The sequence below is a fragment of the Heterocephalus glaber genome, unplaced genomic scaffold (genome assembly GCF_053883595.1).
Source record: "Heterocephalus glaber isolate CG9 unplaced genomic scaffold, H.glaber_assembly_v1.0 deba00001504, whole genome shotgun sequence".
Taxonomy (NCBI): domain Eukaryota; kingdom Metazoa; phylum Chordata; class Mammalia; order Rodentia; family Bathyergidae; genus Heterocephalus; species Heterocephalus glaber.
In genome coordinates, this window is record NW_028258324.1 from 33,404,258 (window position 1) to 33,425,256 (window position 20,999).

Genomic DNA, 20,999 nt, shown 5'->3' on the forward strand with positions numbered 1-20,999 from the left:
AATCTAGAGAGGACACAGATGAAAAAATAGTGGATCTGAGGAACATGATGGAATCCCAACATAGGAAACAAATGGAATCCATAAAACAGATGCAAACAGATTTCCAAGAGATTAAAAACTCCATTGAAAGTGTGCGCAGCAGAATGAACCAATGTGAGGATAGAATTTCAGATATAGAAGATAAGATTGCAGTTATAAGATAAGTTATAAGATTTCAGATATATAAGATAAGACCAGGAAAAGAAAAATTGCTTTAAAATTGTAAGGGAACACAAGAAATCAATCCAGCAGCTGCTAGACAATGCAAAGAAGAATAACATAAGACTGATTGGAGTCAATGAAGAAAGAGGAGAGAGGGCAGATGACATAAAAAAAACTCTTCACAGAAGTGATGGCAGAAAACTTCCCAAGGAGGGGAAAAGAACTTGGCATACAGATAAGTGAGGCATATAGGACTCCAGCTAGCCTTATTCAAAAAAAATCTACACATAGGCATATAATAGTTAGGATTCCAGAAACTCAACAGAAGAACAAAGTTCTACAGGCAGTGAGAGAAAAGAAACAAATCACATACAAAGGAAAGCCCATCAGAATCACAGCAGACTTCTTAATGCAAACTCTCAAGGCAAGAAGAGCTTGGAGTGATGTATTTCAAGCCCTAAAGGAAAACACCCTCCAACCCAGATTGATGTACACTGCAAAACTATCTTTCAAAATTGATGGAGAAATAAGATACTTTCATGACAAAGAGCACCTCAGGAACTTTATGAATACCAAACTGGCACTCCAAAAAATTTTAGACAATACCCTAGGAAAAGACAATGAGGATCACAACCCCAGGAAACCCAGCAGAATGAATCCATTGACAATGACAAATTAAACACAAAGGGGGAGAATCTAACAAAAAGTAAAAGTCATGACAAGGCTTTTAAAACTTTTAACTTCATCTCCCTAATGAGTGTATAATTCAGCCTTATTATTGTACTGATTAGTATTTTTCTGATTCTAGAATTGCACACCATTCCTTGTGCTGTACTGGCTATTTATCATCTTCTTATGTCTACATTTTAATTGGGTTGTCTATTAATGAGCTCTAAGAATTCTTTATATATTCTGGTCATAGGTTATATGTATTGTAAATATGGTCTGTTTAAGGACTACTTTTCATTTTAATGATGTCATTTAAAGTTCTAAATTTTGATGGAATCCCATTTATCAATTTTTTTCTTTTATACAACATTTTTTTGTATCCTAGGTAGTTCTTGCCTACACTGAATTCATAAATATTTTCCCTTATAATTTCTTCTTAAAGTTTTATACTTTTAGGCTTTCTTATTTAGGTTCATAGATCCCTTCAAGTTACTTTCATGTATGGAAAAAAGGGTTGAGGTTAATTTTTTATATATGGATACCAGGTGTTCTAATGCCATTTGCTGCAAACACTATCTCTTCCTCTGCTCTTGAATTGAGTTTATATTCTATAAAATGCCAATGTTAAATAATCTTTCAAAACTCAGTGGACCATATATGTGTGGTTCTATTTCTAGATTCTCTGTTTTACTCAAATGATCTATATGTCTTTCCTTACACCAACACTGTCTTGATTACTGTAGCTTTAGAAGAAGTCTTAAAATTAGGCACTAAAAAAATTAATTAATTAATTAATTAAATTGAATAAAAATTAGGCACTAAACATCTTACAACACTGTTTTTGTTTTTAACTTTTCTAGGTCCTTTGTACTCCTACATAACTTTTAAATTTCAATCTCCAATTCTTCATTTATAGCAGGTATACACAGACCTGAATTTTTATATATACCTTGTGTTTTCTAATCCTGCTAAATTCAAATACAAGTTCTAGGGGCTCCTAGAGATTTCTTAGTATTTTCTCTGTAGATGATCATTTCATCTACATATAAAGATTTTGTTTCTGCTGTGCCAATCCTATCCTAGTTGTGTCATTTTATTGCCAGACTATTTTGGTGGGGACTAGGTTTCAAAGTTTAATGGACAAATAAAGAGTAAGCATATCTGCCCTTGTTCCCCACCTTAAGGAGAAAGCATTGTATCTTCATTTATATAAGGCATTCTCACTGAAAGTATGGAGTACATGTCTTTAATCTGTTGAGAAGTTTCTGTTCTACTTCTAGTCTCCTGATAGCTTTTACCATGAACAGCTGTAGAATTTGGTCCAATACTTTTTTTCCAACTAGTGACAGGATCATATGGCTTTTTCTTTTCCTCTGTTTAAATGATGACTTTTGGGGGTGGATCTTCCAATGCTGAACCAACACTGCCATCCCTATAACAAAACCACTTTCTACATCCTGCCAGATCTGACTTCCAATAGTTTGTTTTGTTAAACAAATTTCTATCTATGTTCATACTTTTTTCTTCTATTATCTTTATCCAGTTTTAGGATTAGCACAATGTTGATTTCCTAAAATGAGGGGAGAAGTGTTCCTTCTTTTTTCTGCTTTAATTGTTTGATATAATTTATCAGTTAAAATGTTTATGAGCCTGCTGTTGTCATATAGGTAGGTTTTCAAGCTAGGAATATACTTTCTTGAATAGGTGCTATTCAAATTTTATATTTCCTCCAGAGTTAGTTTCATTAATTTGTCTTCCAAGGTACTTCTTAGAAGTTGTCGAATTTATTTCAAAAAAGATTTTTGTAATATGCTTTCTATATCCTTTTAAATTCTGTAAAATCTGTGCTAATGTCTCTTGATCTTAATATTGTAATTTAAAAAATGTATAACTGATATTGTGTAACAGGAAGAAAAGGTCTAAAAGACCAGGGGAATTGGGAGGGGTAGGGGAAAGGAAAAAACGGAAAGGAAAAAATAGGAAAAGAGGAAAAAAATGGAAACAAGGTCTTTGCAAATAGGGAAGGGTGGAGGGGGTGAAGGGAGGGCAAGAGAAGGGGAAAAAAATAATAACCAAGATACTCATGTAACAGTACAAGATCCCAATGATGAATGTAACTGTATTTTATACCAAAAATGTACCAATAAACTTAATGGGAAAAAAAAAGAAAGTTGAATTTAAGCACTGCAGATTTTTAGGAATGGAAACACTTTTTATTTTTTATTAGGCTATGGTGCAGGTATATAACTGTATTCAATTTTCTTTACCATAACAAAATACCTGATACAGACTACTTATGACGAAATGGAAGTTTGTTCAGCGCACAGTCTTGGAGGGCCAAATTTAAGATTCAGTGGTGAGGTAGGGGCAGTCAGGGGAATATGGGTTTGGCCTCTGATGAGGGAAGCAGAGAGTGGCACATCATGGAGGGAACACATGTAGGAGTGTGAAAGTGATCATATCTCAAACCAGGAGCAGAGAGATCAGGGGCCAAGTTTGGTCATTTTACAAAAATAAACTCAGGAGAATGAGCAAAGGATCACAAGAGAACTACCTCATGCCTCCAATGACCTAAGGACCTCCTGTTAAGTCTCATCTCTTAGAAGTCCCACCATTTCCCAAGAGACCAAGTTTCCACCACATGAGCCTTTGGCAGGACATAAACCATATTCAAACCATAGGAGTAACTTGACAGAATACAAGTATATGATAGTCACATCTTATATCAATAGTTTTCCTAACCGAAACGAAAAAATATTTAATTAGTATTATATTTTTGCTTCATAATTCATTACTGCATTGCCCTAATACCTTCTGTGCCAAAAATGTAGCTCTGTATTTTTCCACTGTGATGTATAGAATACAGCCTTAAATATTTAAACCAGGGGTGGAAGGCGGGTTTTTTTGAAGTCATTTTGGAATAGCACTGTCCCTAAACATAGGCTTTCCCCGAAATGGATGGAATCATTGTAAGGTTCTTACATGTAGAATGACCTCTTCTAAGACGTGTCTACAATCCTAGATTTCAATGTTCATCCTTTTCAGACTTCAATACCATTTTGTACTACAGTTTGATAATTTCAAATTGCAGTTCTTCATTAGCACTGTCAAAAATTAATTATGAAAGGTAAACTAAATTATGCTAGATTATTTTCATGAAGTTTGAAATCAGAGAGCTTTTTTAGAATCCAGTTTTCAACAGCACAGTTCTGGGGAATGAATTTCAGGCTATCATTTTCATTTTTAGAAACTGATTGCAATGTAGGAAAGTGGACCAAATTATTCCTTAGCTAATGAATTCCCCAGTCGCAATTTTGTCAGTACTCAGAGAAACAAATGAGATATTTGTACAATAAAAATGGTCTGACTTACGATTTTTCAACTTACAGTTTTGCAACTTTTTGATGATGCAAGTTTCTGTGTTTTTTGGTTTTTGTTTGCTTGCAGTGCTAAGGATAGGACCCAGGGCATCACACATGCTGGGTGAGCACTGTACCACTGAGCTCCACTCCCCGCCCCCATACTTCCAGTTTTGAATTTTGATCTTCTTTTGGGTTAGCAATATGTGATACAACACTGTCTTGTGATGTTAGACATCAGGAAGGCACAGCTCCCAGTCAATGACTTGATCACAAAAACAACCAGTATTCTATAGTGGACTGTGTTACTAAGCTATGATATTTTATATACAAAAATACATTTTTATTTATAATATTTTCAATTTATGATGAATTTATCAGGACACAACCCTCTTGTAAATCAAGTAGCACTTGTACTTGTGAATGTCTCTGTGGAGAAACATTCAAAAGGTATAGGTAAATTGAAATGTCTGGCCAATCTTCACTGCTAAGTGGATATAGGACTATTCTCTTTGATGACATGAGCAGTTAAAAGTAAAATCTCTTTAAAAACTACAGTACATGTAAGTCAGCATATTCATTAAGTAAACACTGACCTGATTTTGCTGGAAGACTTAGAAAAAATAGCTAATTTGTGGTATTAATTACCGCGTCTGCGCCTTGTCCCATTTTAGCTCTTTAGCCCAAAGTAATTCCTGTGAAATGAGAAAGTTAATGGAGCTGGGTGTAGCATCCCTACAAAATAGTACCATCTCTGGTCTATGGCTTGACTGGCCCAAAAGCAACCCTTCCCATCCTGAGAGCCCCATCTATAGTGAACACTTAGGGACTTTGACCAGTGTATTCTACTTCCAAATGGCCTGAGACCTTTTCTATCGCACAAAGTAAGCTATTTCCCTCATGTTTTTCCTTTCATGGGCATCTTATGTGAAAGTTCTTTGACCTCCTTGAAAATTTTCACTATAGCACATATAAATACAATTAACAGGCTGCAACAGAAAATGCCACCAATAATTTAACTTGTCCTGAAAGTTCTCAACCATATTTTTAACATGTTGAGCTACAAAGTTGCATTATACTAACATTTGCAAATGTTTGTTTATTATCTGGACACATAATTTCAGCAGCATTGAAGAGATTCTTTTATAAATCTGCTGTCTGTAAAAAGGCTTTCACACCCAGGCAATTTTCTCACTTAATAGAGAGCTGCACTTCATGGCCTCTCACTTATTTTATCCTTATTCAAAAACAAGTGCTGCCATTTTTTCAGTCCATTAAGTTTTTCAACGCCTATCTTTTATGTACGCTAGTCATAGGTGGTTTTATTGTGGTGCTTGAAGATGTGATTTTTCTATAAAAAACATTATTTGTTTGGATATTCATCCCATCCACCAAAAAGAATGTACACACTTACTTTGTCCTTAAAATACTACAAGTTCATTTTCCTTTTAATTTTACAGAAAGAAAATGCCACTAAACATATGGTAATAAATAACAACTATTTGACTTCAATATTGTGACTACAACAAGATGAGGGGCTTTAACTACCTGAGGAGAGCACGTCCCTTCACAGAAGGGACTGCCATCCAAGTTTAGGGCACACCTACCTGTGTGCACACTAACTCTCCATTGTCGAGGCTAGAAATCAGAAAATCTTCAGAAAAAGCTCCTAAGCGTTTCAATGCTAGTAACGCATTCAAAATTTATTAGAATGCTAGGTGGGTCATCTCCATCCTAGTCAAGCAGAACAAGCCTTGTAAGCTGAGTGTAAACTGTTGGCTAGCTAACTGTAGCCTCTAGGGATATAGCACATAATGGCAAAATAACTTATACCCCTCCTGAGAACTAAGAGAAAAGTTTAATTTCATCAGGACACTTCTGTGAAGTGTGAAACCTAAATGTCACCAGTAACTTGGAGATATTCTAATGGTGCAATGTGTTGCAGTAAACAGGACAACCTTCTTGAAGCAAGGAGTACTGGGGCCGGGGATTTAGCTCAGTGGTTTCGCCGCCTGCTGCGCAAGCGCAAGAACCTGAGTTCGATCCCCGGTACCAAAAAAAAAAAAGAAACAAGCAGTACTGGGGGAAGCTTGGGTATTTCAAGCTTGGGTTAATGTCAAATTTCTCATTGGAAATGTGGGTAATAAAAGTGCTTTTAAGTTTGTCAAAATGATTAGAGAAACAATTCTTAGCATGCTATCTGAAATTTGGAACGTGTTCCATAGTAGTAGCTATGACTATTATTTTTTTTTAATTTTATTTTATTGTTACATTTTAGGTATACAGTATAATGACATTCATCATTTGAAATTTGCACCTTTACATAATCTCTCCTGGTTCTTATTTTTCCCCCTTCCCCTGCCCTCCCTATTTACAAAGACTTTGTTTCCATTTTTTCACTTTCTCATATTTTTTCCTTTCCCTTCTTTCCTTTCCCCTACTCCTTCCACTTCCCCTTCCCCTTTGCCCCTTTTTCTTCCTATTTCACATTATCTATTATACCTTTTATTAAAATATAAGTTGACAACAGCTGCTCCCACTCCTGTCTCCTCTCTCCTAATGACCCACACCCAGTTCATTACCACACTCAACTTTTCTACCTCCTTGCCTTGCCCAAGCTCCTGCCTCTGCTGGAACTGTCTATCCCTTTCTTTTTCCTTCAGGTCATTCCTGTGAGAAGCAAGTAAGGTGTCACTCCTTTAGGAGGCTTCTGAGCACTTTCCCTCCAGCCTAGGCAGAGTGCTCCCTCCCTGCTGCTGCCTCTGCACGGCAGGTATCCCCAGGTTTAGGGATCTGTGAGCTCCTGGGTGGTGGGAGCTACACCACTCACCTCACAGTCCCTGGCACATGGTGCAGTGTCTTTCCTTAGCATGCAATAGGACCCACACAAAGGGATAAAGAGGGAGTGAATAAGAGGGGTGCCTGGAAACTGGAGTGACCAAAACTCAGCATCTGCTTCCCTCTTGCTTTACACAAGCAGCTCTTTAGCCACTGGCTCTGTCTGTCTCCTCTGTCTTCCCAACCCTCACTCCAGCTATTATCTCCTCTCCTACCCCCAAACAGTGGACTTTTCTGTTCTGGAAAGGCAGATCATATCAGAAAAGGTGTGTGTCACCTTCTGTGTCGTGTAAGTGGAGACTAGAAAGACATCTGAAAGGGTTTTTTTGAAAAGGTAGTAGGGAAAACAAAAGAGAGGCCCCACTGGAGTCAAAGGAAGGAAGGCCAAAATCAAAGTTAAGCTTGCTTTGGCTACACATTCGTTCTTGCTTTGTTTTCAGAACAAGTGGTTTTTTAGCTAAATGAAACAAGAATGGGTGTAAAGCCAAAGCAGGCTTGATAGCACTGCCTTCCTGTACACTAGCAGTCATGGTCCATAGGGTCTATAGCAAAACAAAAACTTCATTTAGGACAGGGATGCATGAGCATCTATGGGGGCTTCTAGTGAAGAATGGTCACCCTCTCATCCAGAAGGAGGCAGACAACTTCTGGAATACTTAGGACAGACGAGACTGTAGCCCACAAGTACCTCTGGCTTAGTCCCCTTGGTGAACTCTGTACAACCTATTGGGGTGGCCCTGATATAAGAAAGAGTTTTGTCTTTTTTTAAAATTAATTTTATTGGTACATTTTAGATATACAATATAATGACATTCATCATTGGAAATTTGCACCTTTACACAATCTCTCTCGGTTCTTATTTTTCCCCCTTCCCCTGCCCTCACTTCAACCCCTCCATCCCTCCCTATTTACAAAGACTTTGTTTCCATTTTTTCATTTTCTCATATTAATCCCATTCCCTTCTTTCCTTTCCCCTACGCCTCCCACTTCCCCTTCCCTCTGCCCCTTTTCTTCCTATTTTACATTATCTTTTAGTCCTTATTTACACTTTCAGTTTCTCACGCTACAGAAACTATTTGGTATTTACACATGTGTGTCCTGTTTATTTCACTTAAGAGTATCGCCTCAATGTGCATCCATTTAGCTATAAATGTCTCTAATTTCACATTTTTATGGCTGAGTAGTACTCCATTTTATTAAAAAATACACATTTTCTTTATCCAGTCTCCTGTTGATGGCCAATTGGGCTGCTTCCAAGTTTTAGCTATTACAAATTGTGCTACTATGAACATGGGGGCACATATATCACTGTGATATAATTCTTTTAATTCTTTGGGGAAGATACCCAGCAGGGGAATAGCTGGGTCAAATGGGACTTCCAGTCCTAGTTCTTTGAGGTATCTCCATACTGATTTCCACAGTGCTTGCACCAGTCTACACTCCCACCAGCAGTGGAGCAGGGTTCCTCTTTCCCCACAGCCCCACCAGCATTTGTTATTGGTTGATTTCATGATAGCAGCCATTCTTACTGGGGTGAGATGGAATCTCAGCATTGTTTTCATTTGCAACTCTTGACTGACCAGTGATGTTGAACATTTTTTCATATGTTTATTTGCTATTTCTACTTCTTTGTCTGAGAAATGCCTGTTCATTTCAGATGCCCATTTTTGGATTGGGTCTTTAAATTTGGGAGGTCTGATTTTTTTAAGTTCTTTATACATTCTAGATAGTAGACCTTTGTCTGAGGGACAGCTGGTGAAAAATTTTTCCCACATTGTAGGTTGTCTCTTCACACTGCTGGTGGTTTCTCTTGCTGTGTAGAAGCTTTTTAATAAGAAGAGATCCCACTTGTTGATTGTTTGTGCTAGTTCATGGGCAACTGAGGTTTTGTTTATAAAATCTTTTCCTACACCAAAGTCTTCAAGGGTTCTACCTAACCTCTGTTCCAACTGGTTCAGAGTTTCTATTTGAATATTTAGATATTTAATCCATTTGGATTTTAGTTTAGTGCATGGTGAGAGATATAGGTCTAGTTTAAATCTTTGGCAAGTTGAAGCCCAATTTTTCCAGCACCATTTATTAAAGAGGCTATCTTTCCTCCAGTGAGGGTGTTTGGCTCCTTTATCGAAGATGAGATGGCTGAGTGTGTCTGGCATTGTTTCTGCATCTTCTAATCTGTTCCACTGGTCCTCAAGTCTGTTTCTTTGCCAGTACCATGCTGTTTTTATCACAGTAGCTTTGTAGTATAGTTTCAAGTTGGGGGTTGTGATACCCCCTGCCATATCTCTGGTACCTAGAATTACTTTTCCTATTCTAGGTCTCTTCTTGCTCCAAATGAATTTTTGGATTATTTTCTCAAGGTCCATGAAGTATGCTGCTGGGATTTTGATTGGGATTGCATTGAATATATATAGCAGTTTTGGAAGTATGGCCATTTTCACTATATTGATCCTTCCTACCCAGGAGCAGGGGATGTCTGTCCATTTTCTGATATCATCTTCAATCTCTCTTTTCAGAGTGCCATAGTTTTCAGAGAAGAGGTCTTTGATTTCTTTCATTAGGTCGATTGCTAGGTATTTCAGTTTTTTGGATACTATTGTGAATGGAATTATTTGTCCTATTTCACTCTCAGTGAGTCTGTCATTCGTGTAGAGGAAAGCTATTAATTTTTGTGTGTTGACTTTGTAACCAGCTACTTGACTGAATTTGATTATTAAGTCTAGAAGACTTTTGGTGGATTTCTTGGGGTCTTCTATATAGAGTATCATGTCATCTGCAAATAACGATAATTTTACTTCTTCATTTCCTATCTTTATTCCTTTTATTTCTTTCTCTTGTCTATTTGCTGTGGATAATATTTCCAAAACTATATTGAACAGGAATGGTGACAGTGGACATCCTTGTCTTGTTCCTGATTTGAGTGTGAAGGATTTCAGTTTTTGACCATTTAGTATGATATTGGCTGTTGGTTTTTCATAGGTGACTTTTGTCAGATTGAGGTAGAGACCATCTATTCCAATGTTTCATAGAGTTTTATCATAAATGCATGTTGGATTTTGTCAAATGCTTTTTCTGCATCTATTGAGATGATCATATGGTTTTTGTTCTTGGCTCTATTGATATAGTGTATTACATTGATTGATTTGCATATGTTGAACCATCCCTGCATCCCTGGGATGAATCCCACTTGGTCAGGGTGTATGATCTTCTTGATGACCCTCTGTATTCTGTTTGCCAGTATCTTGTTGAGGATTTTTGCATCTATGTTCATTAGTGAGATCGGTCTATAGTTCTCTTTTTCAGTTGGGTCTTTCTATGCTTTGGGGATCAAGGTGATGCTTGCTTCCAGAAATGAATTTGGGAGTATTGCTTCCCTTTCAATTTCATTGAAGAGTTTAAACAGTACTGGCAGTAGTTCCTCTCTAAATGTCTTGTAGAATTCTGTGATGAAGCCATCAGGACCTGGGCTTTTCTTAGTTGGTAAGTTTTTAATTATGTTTTCAATTTCATTGATTGATACTGTGTTGTTTAGAATTTTTAGATCTTCTTCGTTCAGCTTTGTTAATTCATACGTATCTAGGAATCTGTCCATTTCTTCTGTGTTTTCCATCTTACTGGCGTATAGGTTCTCAAAGTAGGTATTAATGATTCTCCGTATTTCTGCTGGATCCATTATAATTTCACCCTTTACATTCCTAATTGCATGGATTTGGGCCTTTTCTTTCCTTTTCCTGATAAGTTTGGCCAAGTATTTGTCAATTTTGTTTATTCTTTCAAAGAACAAACTCTTGGCTTCATTGATATTTTTTGTATTGTTCTCTTAGTCTCCATTGCATTTATTTCTGCTCTGATCTTTATAATTTTCTCCCTTGTATGAGCTTTGGGTTTGTCCTGCTCTTCTTTTTCTAGGAGCTTGAGGTTCAGCATCAGGTTAATTGGGCTCGCTTTGTTTTCCTAATATGAGTATTCACTGCTATGAATTTCCCTCATAAGACTGCTTTCATTGTGTACCATAGATTCTGATATGTTGTATTGTCTTTGTCATTTAATTGAAGGAACTGTCTGATTTCTTCTTTAATTTCCTCTGTGACCCATTGGTTATTCAGAAGTGTGTTGTTCAGTTTCCATGTGTTTATGGCATTCTTGCAGTTTCTTTTGCTATTGATCTCCAATTTCATTGCACTATGGTCTCATAATATAGAGCAGATAAGTTCAATTCCTTTTCTCTTACTTAAACATGTTCTATGAGTGAGTATGTGGTCTATTTTGGAGAATGATCCATGTGCAGCTGAAAGAATGTGATTTCTGATTTTGTGGAGTGAAACACTCTGTAAACATCTGTTAAGTTCATTTGTTCAAGAGTTTGATTGAGTTCTAGTATTTCGTTATTTATTTTTTGTCTAGTTGATCTATTTGTGACAGCGAGGTATTGAGGTCCTCCACTACTACTGCATTAGTGCTTATATGATTTTTCATGTCCGTTAGTATTTGTTTTATATAGTTGGGTGCACTAGTGTTCATATATATTTGTGATTGTCATCTCTTCCTGTTGGATTGTTCCCTTTACAAGGATGTAGTGTCCTTCTTTGTCTCTCTTAATCAGTGTTGGTTTGAAATCTACTTGATCTGCAAAGAGGATAGCTATTCCTGCTTTTTTTTCAGGTTCCTGTTGCATGTAGTATTGTTTTCCACCCTTTAATTTTCAGTCTACAAGTCTCTTTTTGAATTAAGTGTGTTTCTTGTATGCAACATATTGTTGGACCTTCTTAACCCATTCTGCCAGTTTATTTCTTTTGATTGGTGAATTGAGACTGTTAACATTGATCAGTTATATCGGTTATATCAGTTATAACTGATATGCATTGACTTATCATTGTCATGACTTTTTCTTTTTGTTAGATTCTCCCCCTTTGCATTTAATTTCTTGTTGTGCCCAATGGATTCATTCTGTTGGGCTTTCTGGGGTTGTGATCCTTGTTGTCTTTTCCTAGGATATTGTCTAAAATTTTTTGAAGTGCTGCTTTGGTATTCATGAAGTTCCTAAGATGCTCATTGTCATGAAAGTATCTTCTTTCTCCATCAATTTTGAAAGATAGTTTTGCAGGGTACATCAATCTGGGTTGGAGGCTGTTTTCCCTTAGGGCTTGAAATATGTCACTCCAAGTTCTTCTTGCCTTGAGGGTTTGCATTGAGAAGTCTGCTGTGATTCTGATGGGCTTTCCTTTGTATGTGATTCATTTCTTTTCTCTAACTGCTTGTAGAATTTTGTTCTTCTGTTCGGTTTCTGGAATCTTAACAATTATATGCCTATGTGTAGACTGTTTTTTGATCATTCCTAGTTGGAGTCCTATATGCCTCACTTATCTGTACGTCAAGTTCTTTTCCCCTGCTTGGGAAGTTTTCTGCCATCACTTCTGTAAACAGTTTTTCTGTGTCATCTGCACTCTCTCCTCTTTCTTCATTGACTCCAGTCAGTCTTATGTTATTCTTCTTTATGTTATTCATCTAGCAGCTGCTGGATTGATTTCTCATGTTCCCTTGCAATTTTAAAGCAATTTTTCTTTTCCTCCTCACTAATTGCAATCTTGTCTTCTATATCTGAAATTATGTCCTCACATTGGCTCATACTGCTGCGTAAACTTTCAGTGGAGTTTTTAATCTCCTGGAAATCTGTTTGCATCTGTTTTATGGATTCCATTTGTTTCCTATGTTGGGATTCCATCATGTTCCTCAGCTCCTGTATTTTTTATCTGTGTCCTCTCTAGATTTATTAATCATGTCTTGCAATATGGGCACAATCTTTGCTGTTATCTGAGAAATTATTTCTGATTTTATTTTTTCCAGATCCTCTTTTGTTGCCAATTCAGGGAGTCTAGGTGGTTGAGTATCAGAGTGTTCCATCTCATTGCCCCTTGGGGTTGCTTCATGTGGTCTGGAAGTCTGGTTTTGAAACTTGTTTACATGTCTTCTCATTTCAATGGGGGGTGCTGTGCTACCGGTGCCCATGTGGCTCATCTCCTCGCACTGGGCATGGGTGGTATGGCAGACTGAAAGGCTCCTCATCGGTGCTTGGGGTGGCTCTGCTCCTCCAAAAGAGTTTTGTCTTACTATGTTCAATGTTAGAAAAATGGTTGAGTAATGTTCAAATATATATTCTTTTCTAGGAACATGGGTGACATTTGGAGGTCAAATTTCAGATGAGGTAAGTTACTTTTAGTTTCTACTGTGCTGGTGAAAAGAAAGTGCAGAAAGAGCTGTGCAGTAAGAATTCTGTGCCTGGGACCCTGACATTTCACAGGGACAGAATTTCTATCACAGCACAGAGTTAAGACTGACTCCAAGATTATGCTCAATTTTATCTTGCTTCTTGTATTTTTCACATTTAGACTATTAATAGCTCTTGAGACTGTCAATCTATTATATGTGCAGGTTCAACTGTTAGAGACTAAAACAGTTTTGAATGAAACTTTATTCAAAGATTTTATTGCTGTAGTTGTATTATTTTGTTTTATTTATTTCTTTTTACTTCCTATTTGTTTATTTATTTGTAATTTAGTTTTAGCACTGATTGCCCATCTCAAAGAAGCTCTCAGTCCTGGGCACAGTCAGTCACCCTGATTTGGGCAAGTTGTTCCATCCTCTCTGAGCCTCAACTTCCCCTGTGTAAAATGGATAATACTCCTGACATTGCCATGCATATCAGACATTTATGTAGCCCTCTTAGTATGAGATAGCAAATACTCAGCAAATGCCCAGTATAATCATGACCTTTATTACAAAATGCCTTTAGATCATTGTTCACATGTTTGAAGCAGTGCTTAGCAAATTCCTTCATGCCATAAATGAGATATGCAGGCATTGAAAGGGCAAAAATTTCCCTGAGGGCAGTGCTGTTGAGTTGCTCTGATCCTTCCTTGCCTACCTGCAAGACTACTACACTGCAGAAGCAGGGATAGTATATCTGAGTGGATCCTCTCAGCAGGATCCAATACCCCTCTGTCACTAATGAACTTGATTTACCAACATTTCCTTTTATTAACAGTTGACACATCATTAAGTGGTTCTGCTCAACAGGATCTGGTTAAGATTAATGAGATTTTGCCTATAAAATGCTCAGTCTGCTGTCCCAGAATGGACACTCTGCAGAGACAGTTCTTATGACAGTATCGTTCCTAAGAAGATGCTTGGGCAATGGAGGCTTCACCCACAGTTCCCAAAGTCACAAGTGTAATTTTCAAATCTAAGGGAGAGGTCTTAAGTGCTTGTTCTGATCTATCTAAATGCCTGTTCCCACTGCTAGAGCATAGATCATTGTGTAGAGGGCATGAATCTCTGTTGGGCTCCCTGGGAAGCAGACTCTGAGTTAGAGGTTAGCATGCAGGCCAGTTACTAGGAAATGTCCTCAAGATCAGCAAAATAGAGAACGAAACATGATCCGGCAGAGTGAGAAGATGGGCTGTGATCTATCTCATCAAAGACCTCGGCCAACCCCATGGGGAGCTCTGAGACTGAGGATAGTCCTTCAGTGTTGTCCAAGGTGAGGAACAAGAACTGGATCTTTATACTCCTATACTGACCAGTCATGGATAGACACTGACCTAGACAAGTACAGTTCATAGACAGGGCTGACCACCAAAGGCCAGTTGAGGGCATCCTTCCTGGTGGTCAAGGAATGAGTCTTTCCTTCCTGAAGGAAGAGCCAGGTGGCACCTCACAGAGGCTACTGCATGGGTGTGATTGACATCAGATAGAGAAGTGTGGAGGAAGCACAGAGGCAAATCTATGGGGATCAGAGCAAAGGCCACAGACTTTAAGTCAGATACCAAAGAGACAGGAAGGTCTAAAGTTAATAATCCACTGGCTGCAACAAGTACATAACCTAATACTGCCTGACATGGTGCCTGGAGGGGAAAAGGGCAAAAATAGGTTCCCTTTGGGAGCAGAGGGACCAATGTCCCATTTTCCCCAGGTTTTGTTCTCCCTTTCACAGCATCTACATTTTGCTGCAATGAGCCCAGCTCCCCCAGGTCAGGGTACAGGGATGACCTCTGAGATGAATCATTTCAAAACTCCCATTTTCAACACTGTGCAACAAAGTTGTCAGGAATGACTACAGAGGCACTCTCCTCAGATGCACACCAGTCAGATAGCTACCAGTCCTCCTAGAGAGTGCCTGCAGCTTTCCCCAGGTCCCTGCAGAGAGACTGCCAGCAAGGGAGAGGAGACAGCTTAACCCAGTCTCACTGATGGTTGAGTTGCTAAAGCTCAGCTACTGTCAGTGTGTCAGTGGGGTAAAAATGTGAGTCAGTAGCAACAACTTCACTTCCTCATATTTTCCTGCTTTCTCTCCAACTACAGAGCAACTCAACATACATGGCCACACTATATAGTGTGCCAAATGATGCAGTTATCAACACTGCCTCAGGAGGTGGTGATGTGCCTGTCCCTGGAAGAGTTCAACAGTATATGGAATAATCCCTTGGCAGGGATATTACCAAACTAAGTAACTCTGCAAGGTGACTCTCAAAGGTGATTGGGCTTCATCATAGAACCTAGATAGATGTTGCTCATATGAATAATAACTTCTTAAAAGTAATGATGAGTGTATATCAGCATCTTAAACACTTACTTTTTCAGTTTCATTTCATATTCTCTCATCTGTCAGGTAATTAGGGCAATTTAAATTGCAAATACCAATAAACCCTACCCAAATCAGCTTAACCAATAAGAGGAAAACTATTTTGACTTTTAAACTAGACATGTGGAGTACAGTGGGCTTCAGTGACCCCTGACCTATGCCATTGCCCAGCCATTCTTTCACTTCTGTGCTCTGAGTATCAACTTCTTCTTGGGGTAGTAAGAATGGAAGATCTTCAGGAATTCCAGGCCTCAATTAGAATAGCAACTCCAGAAGAGTGTTGCTTCCAGAAATTCTGTAAGAAGGGCAAGAAAAAAGTGAATCCAGAAGTTCTCTTTCTCTCACATGTTTCATTGGCCACGTGTGTCATGAGACCCTTCCTGAACCCCTGGCTTTAGGCCCATCAGACCCCCATTGGAAGAAGTGAGATCAGTTTCCCCTGAGGCCTTCAGGTTCCATGGAGAGGAGGAAATCCCTCGACAGAATCATTCCTATTTTTCAGATGAGGAAACTGAAATATTGAGCTCAAATTATTTGCCCAAGTTTGTCTAGCAAGGGGACATCAAGGGCTGAAACCAATCTTCAGATTTAGTTCAGTGATTTTCTTTTTCATCATTCCATATTCAGGCCTTCAGATCCTATGATTGGGAAATAGCTCCACCGTCAGTTAGTCCAAGTGTCCAACCTGGATTCTCCACCTTACAATTTCTCTCCCTTGATAAGATTTAACTGTGTACATTACCCAGTAGTAGCCCACCAATAAGTCATGACATGGCACAAGGATAACATACAGTGTAAGCACAGTCATTTTAAAAGATAATACAATTATAATGGGAAAAACTATATTTGTCTTAAGTTTTAGTTAGGTTAAATGTTGTAATAGTGGCAAATTAGGGTAAATGTTATAATAGTGGCAAATTAAAAGTGATAATAGCATTTTTGCTACTATTATGCGAAAGAATCTGCATTGATTCCATTTTGCTAGCCTAACAAATTTCTTGATAAGCCAATTTCCAATACAACAGAAAAATAGTTTGCCTTGGAAATGCTGTTGAAGCAGGTTTAGCCTACCATCAAAAAACAAAGGGGAAATCAATTTTAATTATTTGTGAAGATTGTAATTTTTCAAACAACTGATACATGAACCAGCAAAATGAAAAAATGGCCCTTCTCCATCGTTGTTTACCACTATTTCTCTAAAGCTGTCACTCAAGCTAGGGTTTATAGCTATGGCTCCACTCTTCTGTCACACTCACCATGAGTGTGCAGCAGCACAGAGGATAGGACAAGGAGCTAAGGAATCAGTTTGCGGGCTGAGCAAACTGAGGAGCTGGATCCCCGGTAAATCAAGGCGCTTGGTTCAGCAGTCACTTATTGACGGTACCTGGGACTTGGCTGAATGTGGGTGGCCAGAGTTTTATGACAGTAATGGCTCCCTCTAACACAGTCTGCTAAGCCTTTTGCTAAGCAAAAATCACAAGGTTCAGGTCAGGAGTCATCCAGCTGCCAAAATCTATTGGCTTAGAAAAAGGAGTTGAGGAATTGTATCACCAGTGACACAAGTAACTCTTTTTAGAGAGATTAGGTACCATTGGGAATGTTGTCAAATGAGACCTTCCCGGAAAAGTGGGAAACCAGAACCTGTCCACCTCCCCGGTGCTCTAAGGGCAGACGATCCCAGCGGTGAAGGGAGATGACTGCCCGCTCTGTGACTGAGGGCAGTAAGCCCAAGTGCTTGAGGCTTCTTTTTCCTCTTTTCCCAACAATTGAGAAAAGCAAGAAGTACTAGTGAGATTTCAGCACCCTTTAAGGCCATTAAATGATTTCAAAGTGCTTCTTGGGTTTGGAGACCATGTGGCATTTCTGTGTGACCTCTGCCTCCCCTTGCAGGTTGCTGAACGGCTGATGACCATTGCCTATGAAAGTGGCGTTAACCTCTTTGATACTGCCGAGGTCTATGCAGCTGGAAAGTAAGTTAATACCTGTTTTGTCACTTCGGTGGTGTCTGTGGAACCAAGAGAGTCTGCCCAGACATTTCTGAGAGACACTGGTAGGAAGAGGCAAATGCCCTTGCCCACAGGCCTGTGGCACTGCTCCTCCCCACCCTCTTCACATCACTAGCAGAAAGGATGTTGACCATATCTGGCTCCCTCTGTCCACTCAGTCCATCTCTGTATGAAAAATGCACTGGAGGGAGGAAGGGCCAATAAGCAACTGCCAGCTACGTGATGGGCAGAGGTGGCTGGTGCCGGTGCGGTAGTAGCAAAGATTAATCAATGTTAGTTGAATATATGAGTAAGAAAATGAATGGGCAATGATCTAGATGGTTTTTCAAGTTATCCCATTGTTTCATAACTGTATCCCGTAGCTGCTCAAGCCCCCAGTGGAACTGGGACATTCTCCTTGCAGGGAAGCAAGGACTACTCTTCTGTGTGCCCGCCTATCCCTACAAGAGCATTCCAGGCAGATCAGACATAAGGTGGGATCCCCAAAGAGGCCAAGGTATCAATAGCTTTTATAAAAAGATATTTCAGAGCCCATTCTGAGGACAGAGAAGGTGTCAGGGAGGCCTTACACATTTTACATGGGGAAGGAAGCTCATCTGGCTGAGCCTCCCCTTGGAATGGAGTGCAGGTCTGGGGCTCTAGGACAGCGAACATGTGGGTGATGGGCTAGGCCTCCCATCCAGCACATTTCAGAATACATACAGGGTCCTGGCCTCCTGGAGTGAACATACACATACACCTCCTGTAACCAGAGGAAACAGATAGCTGGAAAGCTGTTTGAGCAGCTCTGCAGTTCCCTGAAAGGGCTGTGGAACACAATCACCTACAGCCTAATTCCCTTCCTGCAGGGAAGAATTATAATCAGACTACTGGACCTGCCAAATCAGTTCCTTATCCAGTGGTCTAAGTGCAATTTTCTTGCGTAGTTTCCTCCTTTTCAAGGTTAGGTTGAAGTTTAAGAACCACCAAGGAGGCTCAAAGCCCACATCTCTGCTGTTTTCTCTTGACTTCAAGGAGAAAAAGTAAAAGTTTATAAAGCCTTGCTCTTTCTACCCCCCTGCCCCCTCCCACTGTTTTCATCCTTGTTGAATCCTGCTTAGTATAAGATGGGATAGGGTAGAAAAAAGGAGGAATGAGCAGGAAGTCTGCCAGGGTCCTGTTTGCATTCCCACTGCGAGGCATCATCATTTTGATTATGGACTGATTACAGTATGTAACTGAGATAAGGTGAAATGCAAGGTTGCAAATGACAGTGGTCAAAAAGACCAAAAAAAAGGGCCAGGGATTTAACTCAGTGGTTCTGCCACCTGCCTTTCAAGAGCAAGGACCAGAGTTCCATCCCCGGTACCAAAAGAATAAAAATAAATAAATAAATAAATAAATAAATAAATAAATAAATAAATAAAAAGACAGAAAAAAAAAAAAAAAGAAAGGAAGTAATACAAAGAACACCAGTAACATTCAATGCCTGTCCATTTGGGAAATACTTCATAGCTAATCTGCGTCATGATTTATTGCAAGCTGTACCCTCTAAAAAAGACAGATCTTTCAGTTAGGACAAGTAACAATTAATGCTGACTCCCATCTATAGCACACTAAAGGAAGTGCTAACTTCGCTGACCTCCCCATTCACAAGCCTCTGAGAGCCCAGCTGCTTCTCACAATGAGGGCTCACTGGGAGGGACAGAGTGAGTTTGTTTCTTCAATCTTGGGTTTCAGGTTGAGGTGGATGGAGACAGGAAAGTGTGATGTCTTTAGTACAGCTCTCCACCACACAGCCTTAGGGACAGAAAAAATATTTTCTTATGTCTCCTTATACAGTATCTTGCTCCTATCACAAAGTTGGTTACTGGAGCCCAGGACATTCTCCTGTGGATCACTGCATCTTCAGTCCTGGCCTTGGGGACTTCTAACCCCTGCAACGATTCTTTGTTTGTCCTCAAGGTCGCCTGGGGGTCAATATTTTCTGTCTAAACAATGTGAGGTTTCCTTGTCTTCCTTGGTCACAACTGAATTGTTCTGCAGCAATTGGAAGGAAAACCTTGACTCCCAGTTCATACCACCACGCAGGACATCTATATATGGGATCAGTGGTTCAAAAATACCAAACTGCCAAATGACTCTGCTGTTTCTTAGTATCAGAACTGCAGGCAGTCTCCTGCCAGCATGTCAGGATTTGGCAGGTGCTTCTGGAATGCTCCGGAGCAGGATTCTGCAGGCACAAGAACAAAGAGCGGAAACTGCTACCAGTGGAGAGCAGCTTCTATTTTCGGGATATGTAGGCACTGAGAGTTCTAACTAGGAATGGCTCTGGAGTTTGAGTTGACTCTTCCTTTTCCAGGATATTGCAACCCAATGTGTTATCTGTTTCTCCTTCCAGGGCTGAGGTGATTCTGGGGAGTATCATCAAGAAGAAAGGCTGGAGGTATCACATTATCATAACTGTTTGTTTGCATTACTTGTGCTTCAAAAATTATTGACCAGTTATTGATCACAATGAATTGTTATGATGTTGAGCAAAGAAAGAAGGAATCTTCATGAGATATTTGTGCATAAAATAAAGTGACATTTTCATAGCTTTGACTACCCTTTGTGGTAATTTGGTGAAGGAAGAAAGCTTCAGGAGGCTGATTATTTATACACACAAATTGACGTTCATCATTTATTTTATTAGCAACAGTGGATGCAAAGAAATGATGAAACAGGAAGCTCTTGGGATAAACACCTGCAAACTTTCTTGTCTGAATATAATCAGCTAGCATCTGTCCTGTGTGCCTGGGAGCCCTATTATCTAGGTATCCAAAAAAGTGCTGCTATCTTTGAGGAGGTCATCCAAGAAATTCAAGGAATATGCTTACCTATCCTATGCCATCACTTTCTGTAGCCAAAGCAAGTGGCAGTGACCTCTTGTGAGGGTGGGGAACAATACCCCTACATTTCATAGGGCATGTCAGTCACCATAGCCACTTCTTCTCAAGGGCACAGAATGAGACAAAGCCCATTGTACAAGCTTCAGGACCTCTCTGCACTAGAATGTTTGCTGGGGCCAAATAAATAAGAGCTCTCTAGTATTAGTTAAGAAAACTGTGCACAAAGCTTTGTACTCATGCTTATACTTTTTAAAATTTAGCTTAGGAAACATGGACATTCTCAAAGGGTACAGGTCAATATTGCTGGTATTATAGCTCTATAGATGCCATTTAAACTTCCTCTGGGAGGAGAAACTAGAAGGGTGAAACCAAAGCCCCTGTATTTTCAGAGTTGCTTGCTTCTCACTCTGAGATAAAT

The 20,999-nt window shown here is 39.3% G+C and overlaps 1 protein-coding gene across 4 annotated transcripts in view; it reads left to right on the forward strand.

Annotated features, from left to right (window-relative positions):
* Positions 1-20,999, forward strand: part of Kcnab1 (potassium voltage-gated channel subfamily A regulatory beta subunit 1) — a 444,167-nt gene that overhangs the window by 341,677 nt on the left and 81,491 nt on the right. For all 4 annotated transcript variants that reach the window (XM_004834500.4, XM_004834501.4, XM_087186405.1 and 1 more), the window contains exons 3-5: positions 13,232-13,269; positions 17,596-17,675; positions 20,092-20,136. In XM_004834500.4, the coding sequence (XP_004834557.1) occupies positions 13,232-13,269; positions 17,596-17,675; positions 20,092-20,136 (163 nt within the window). The remainder of the gene's footprint in view (positions 1-13,231; positions 13,270-17,595; positions 17,676-20,091; positions 20,137-20,999) is intronic.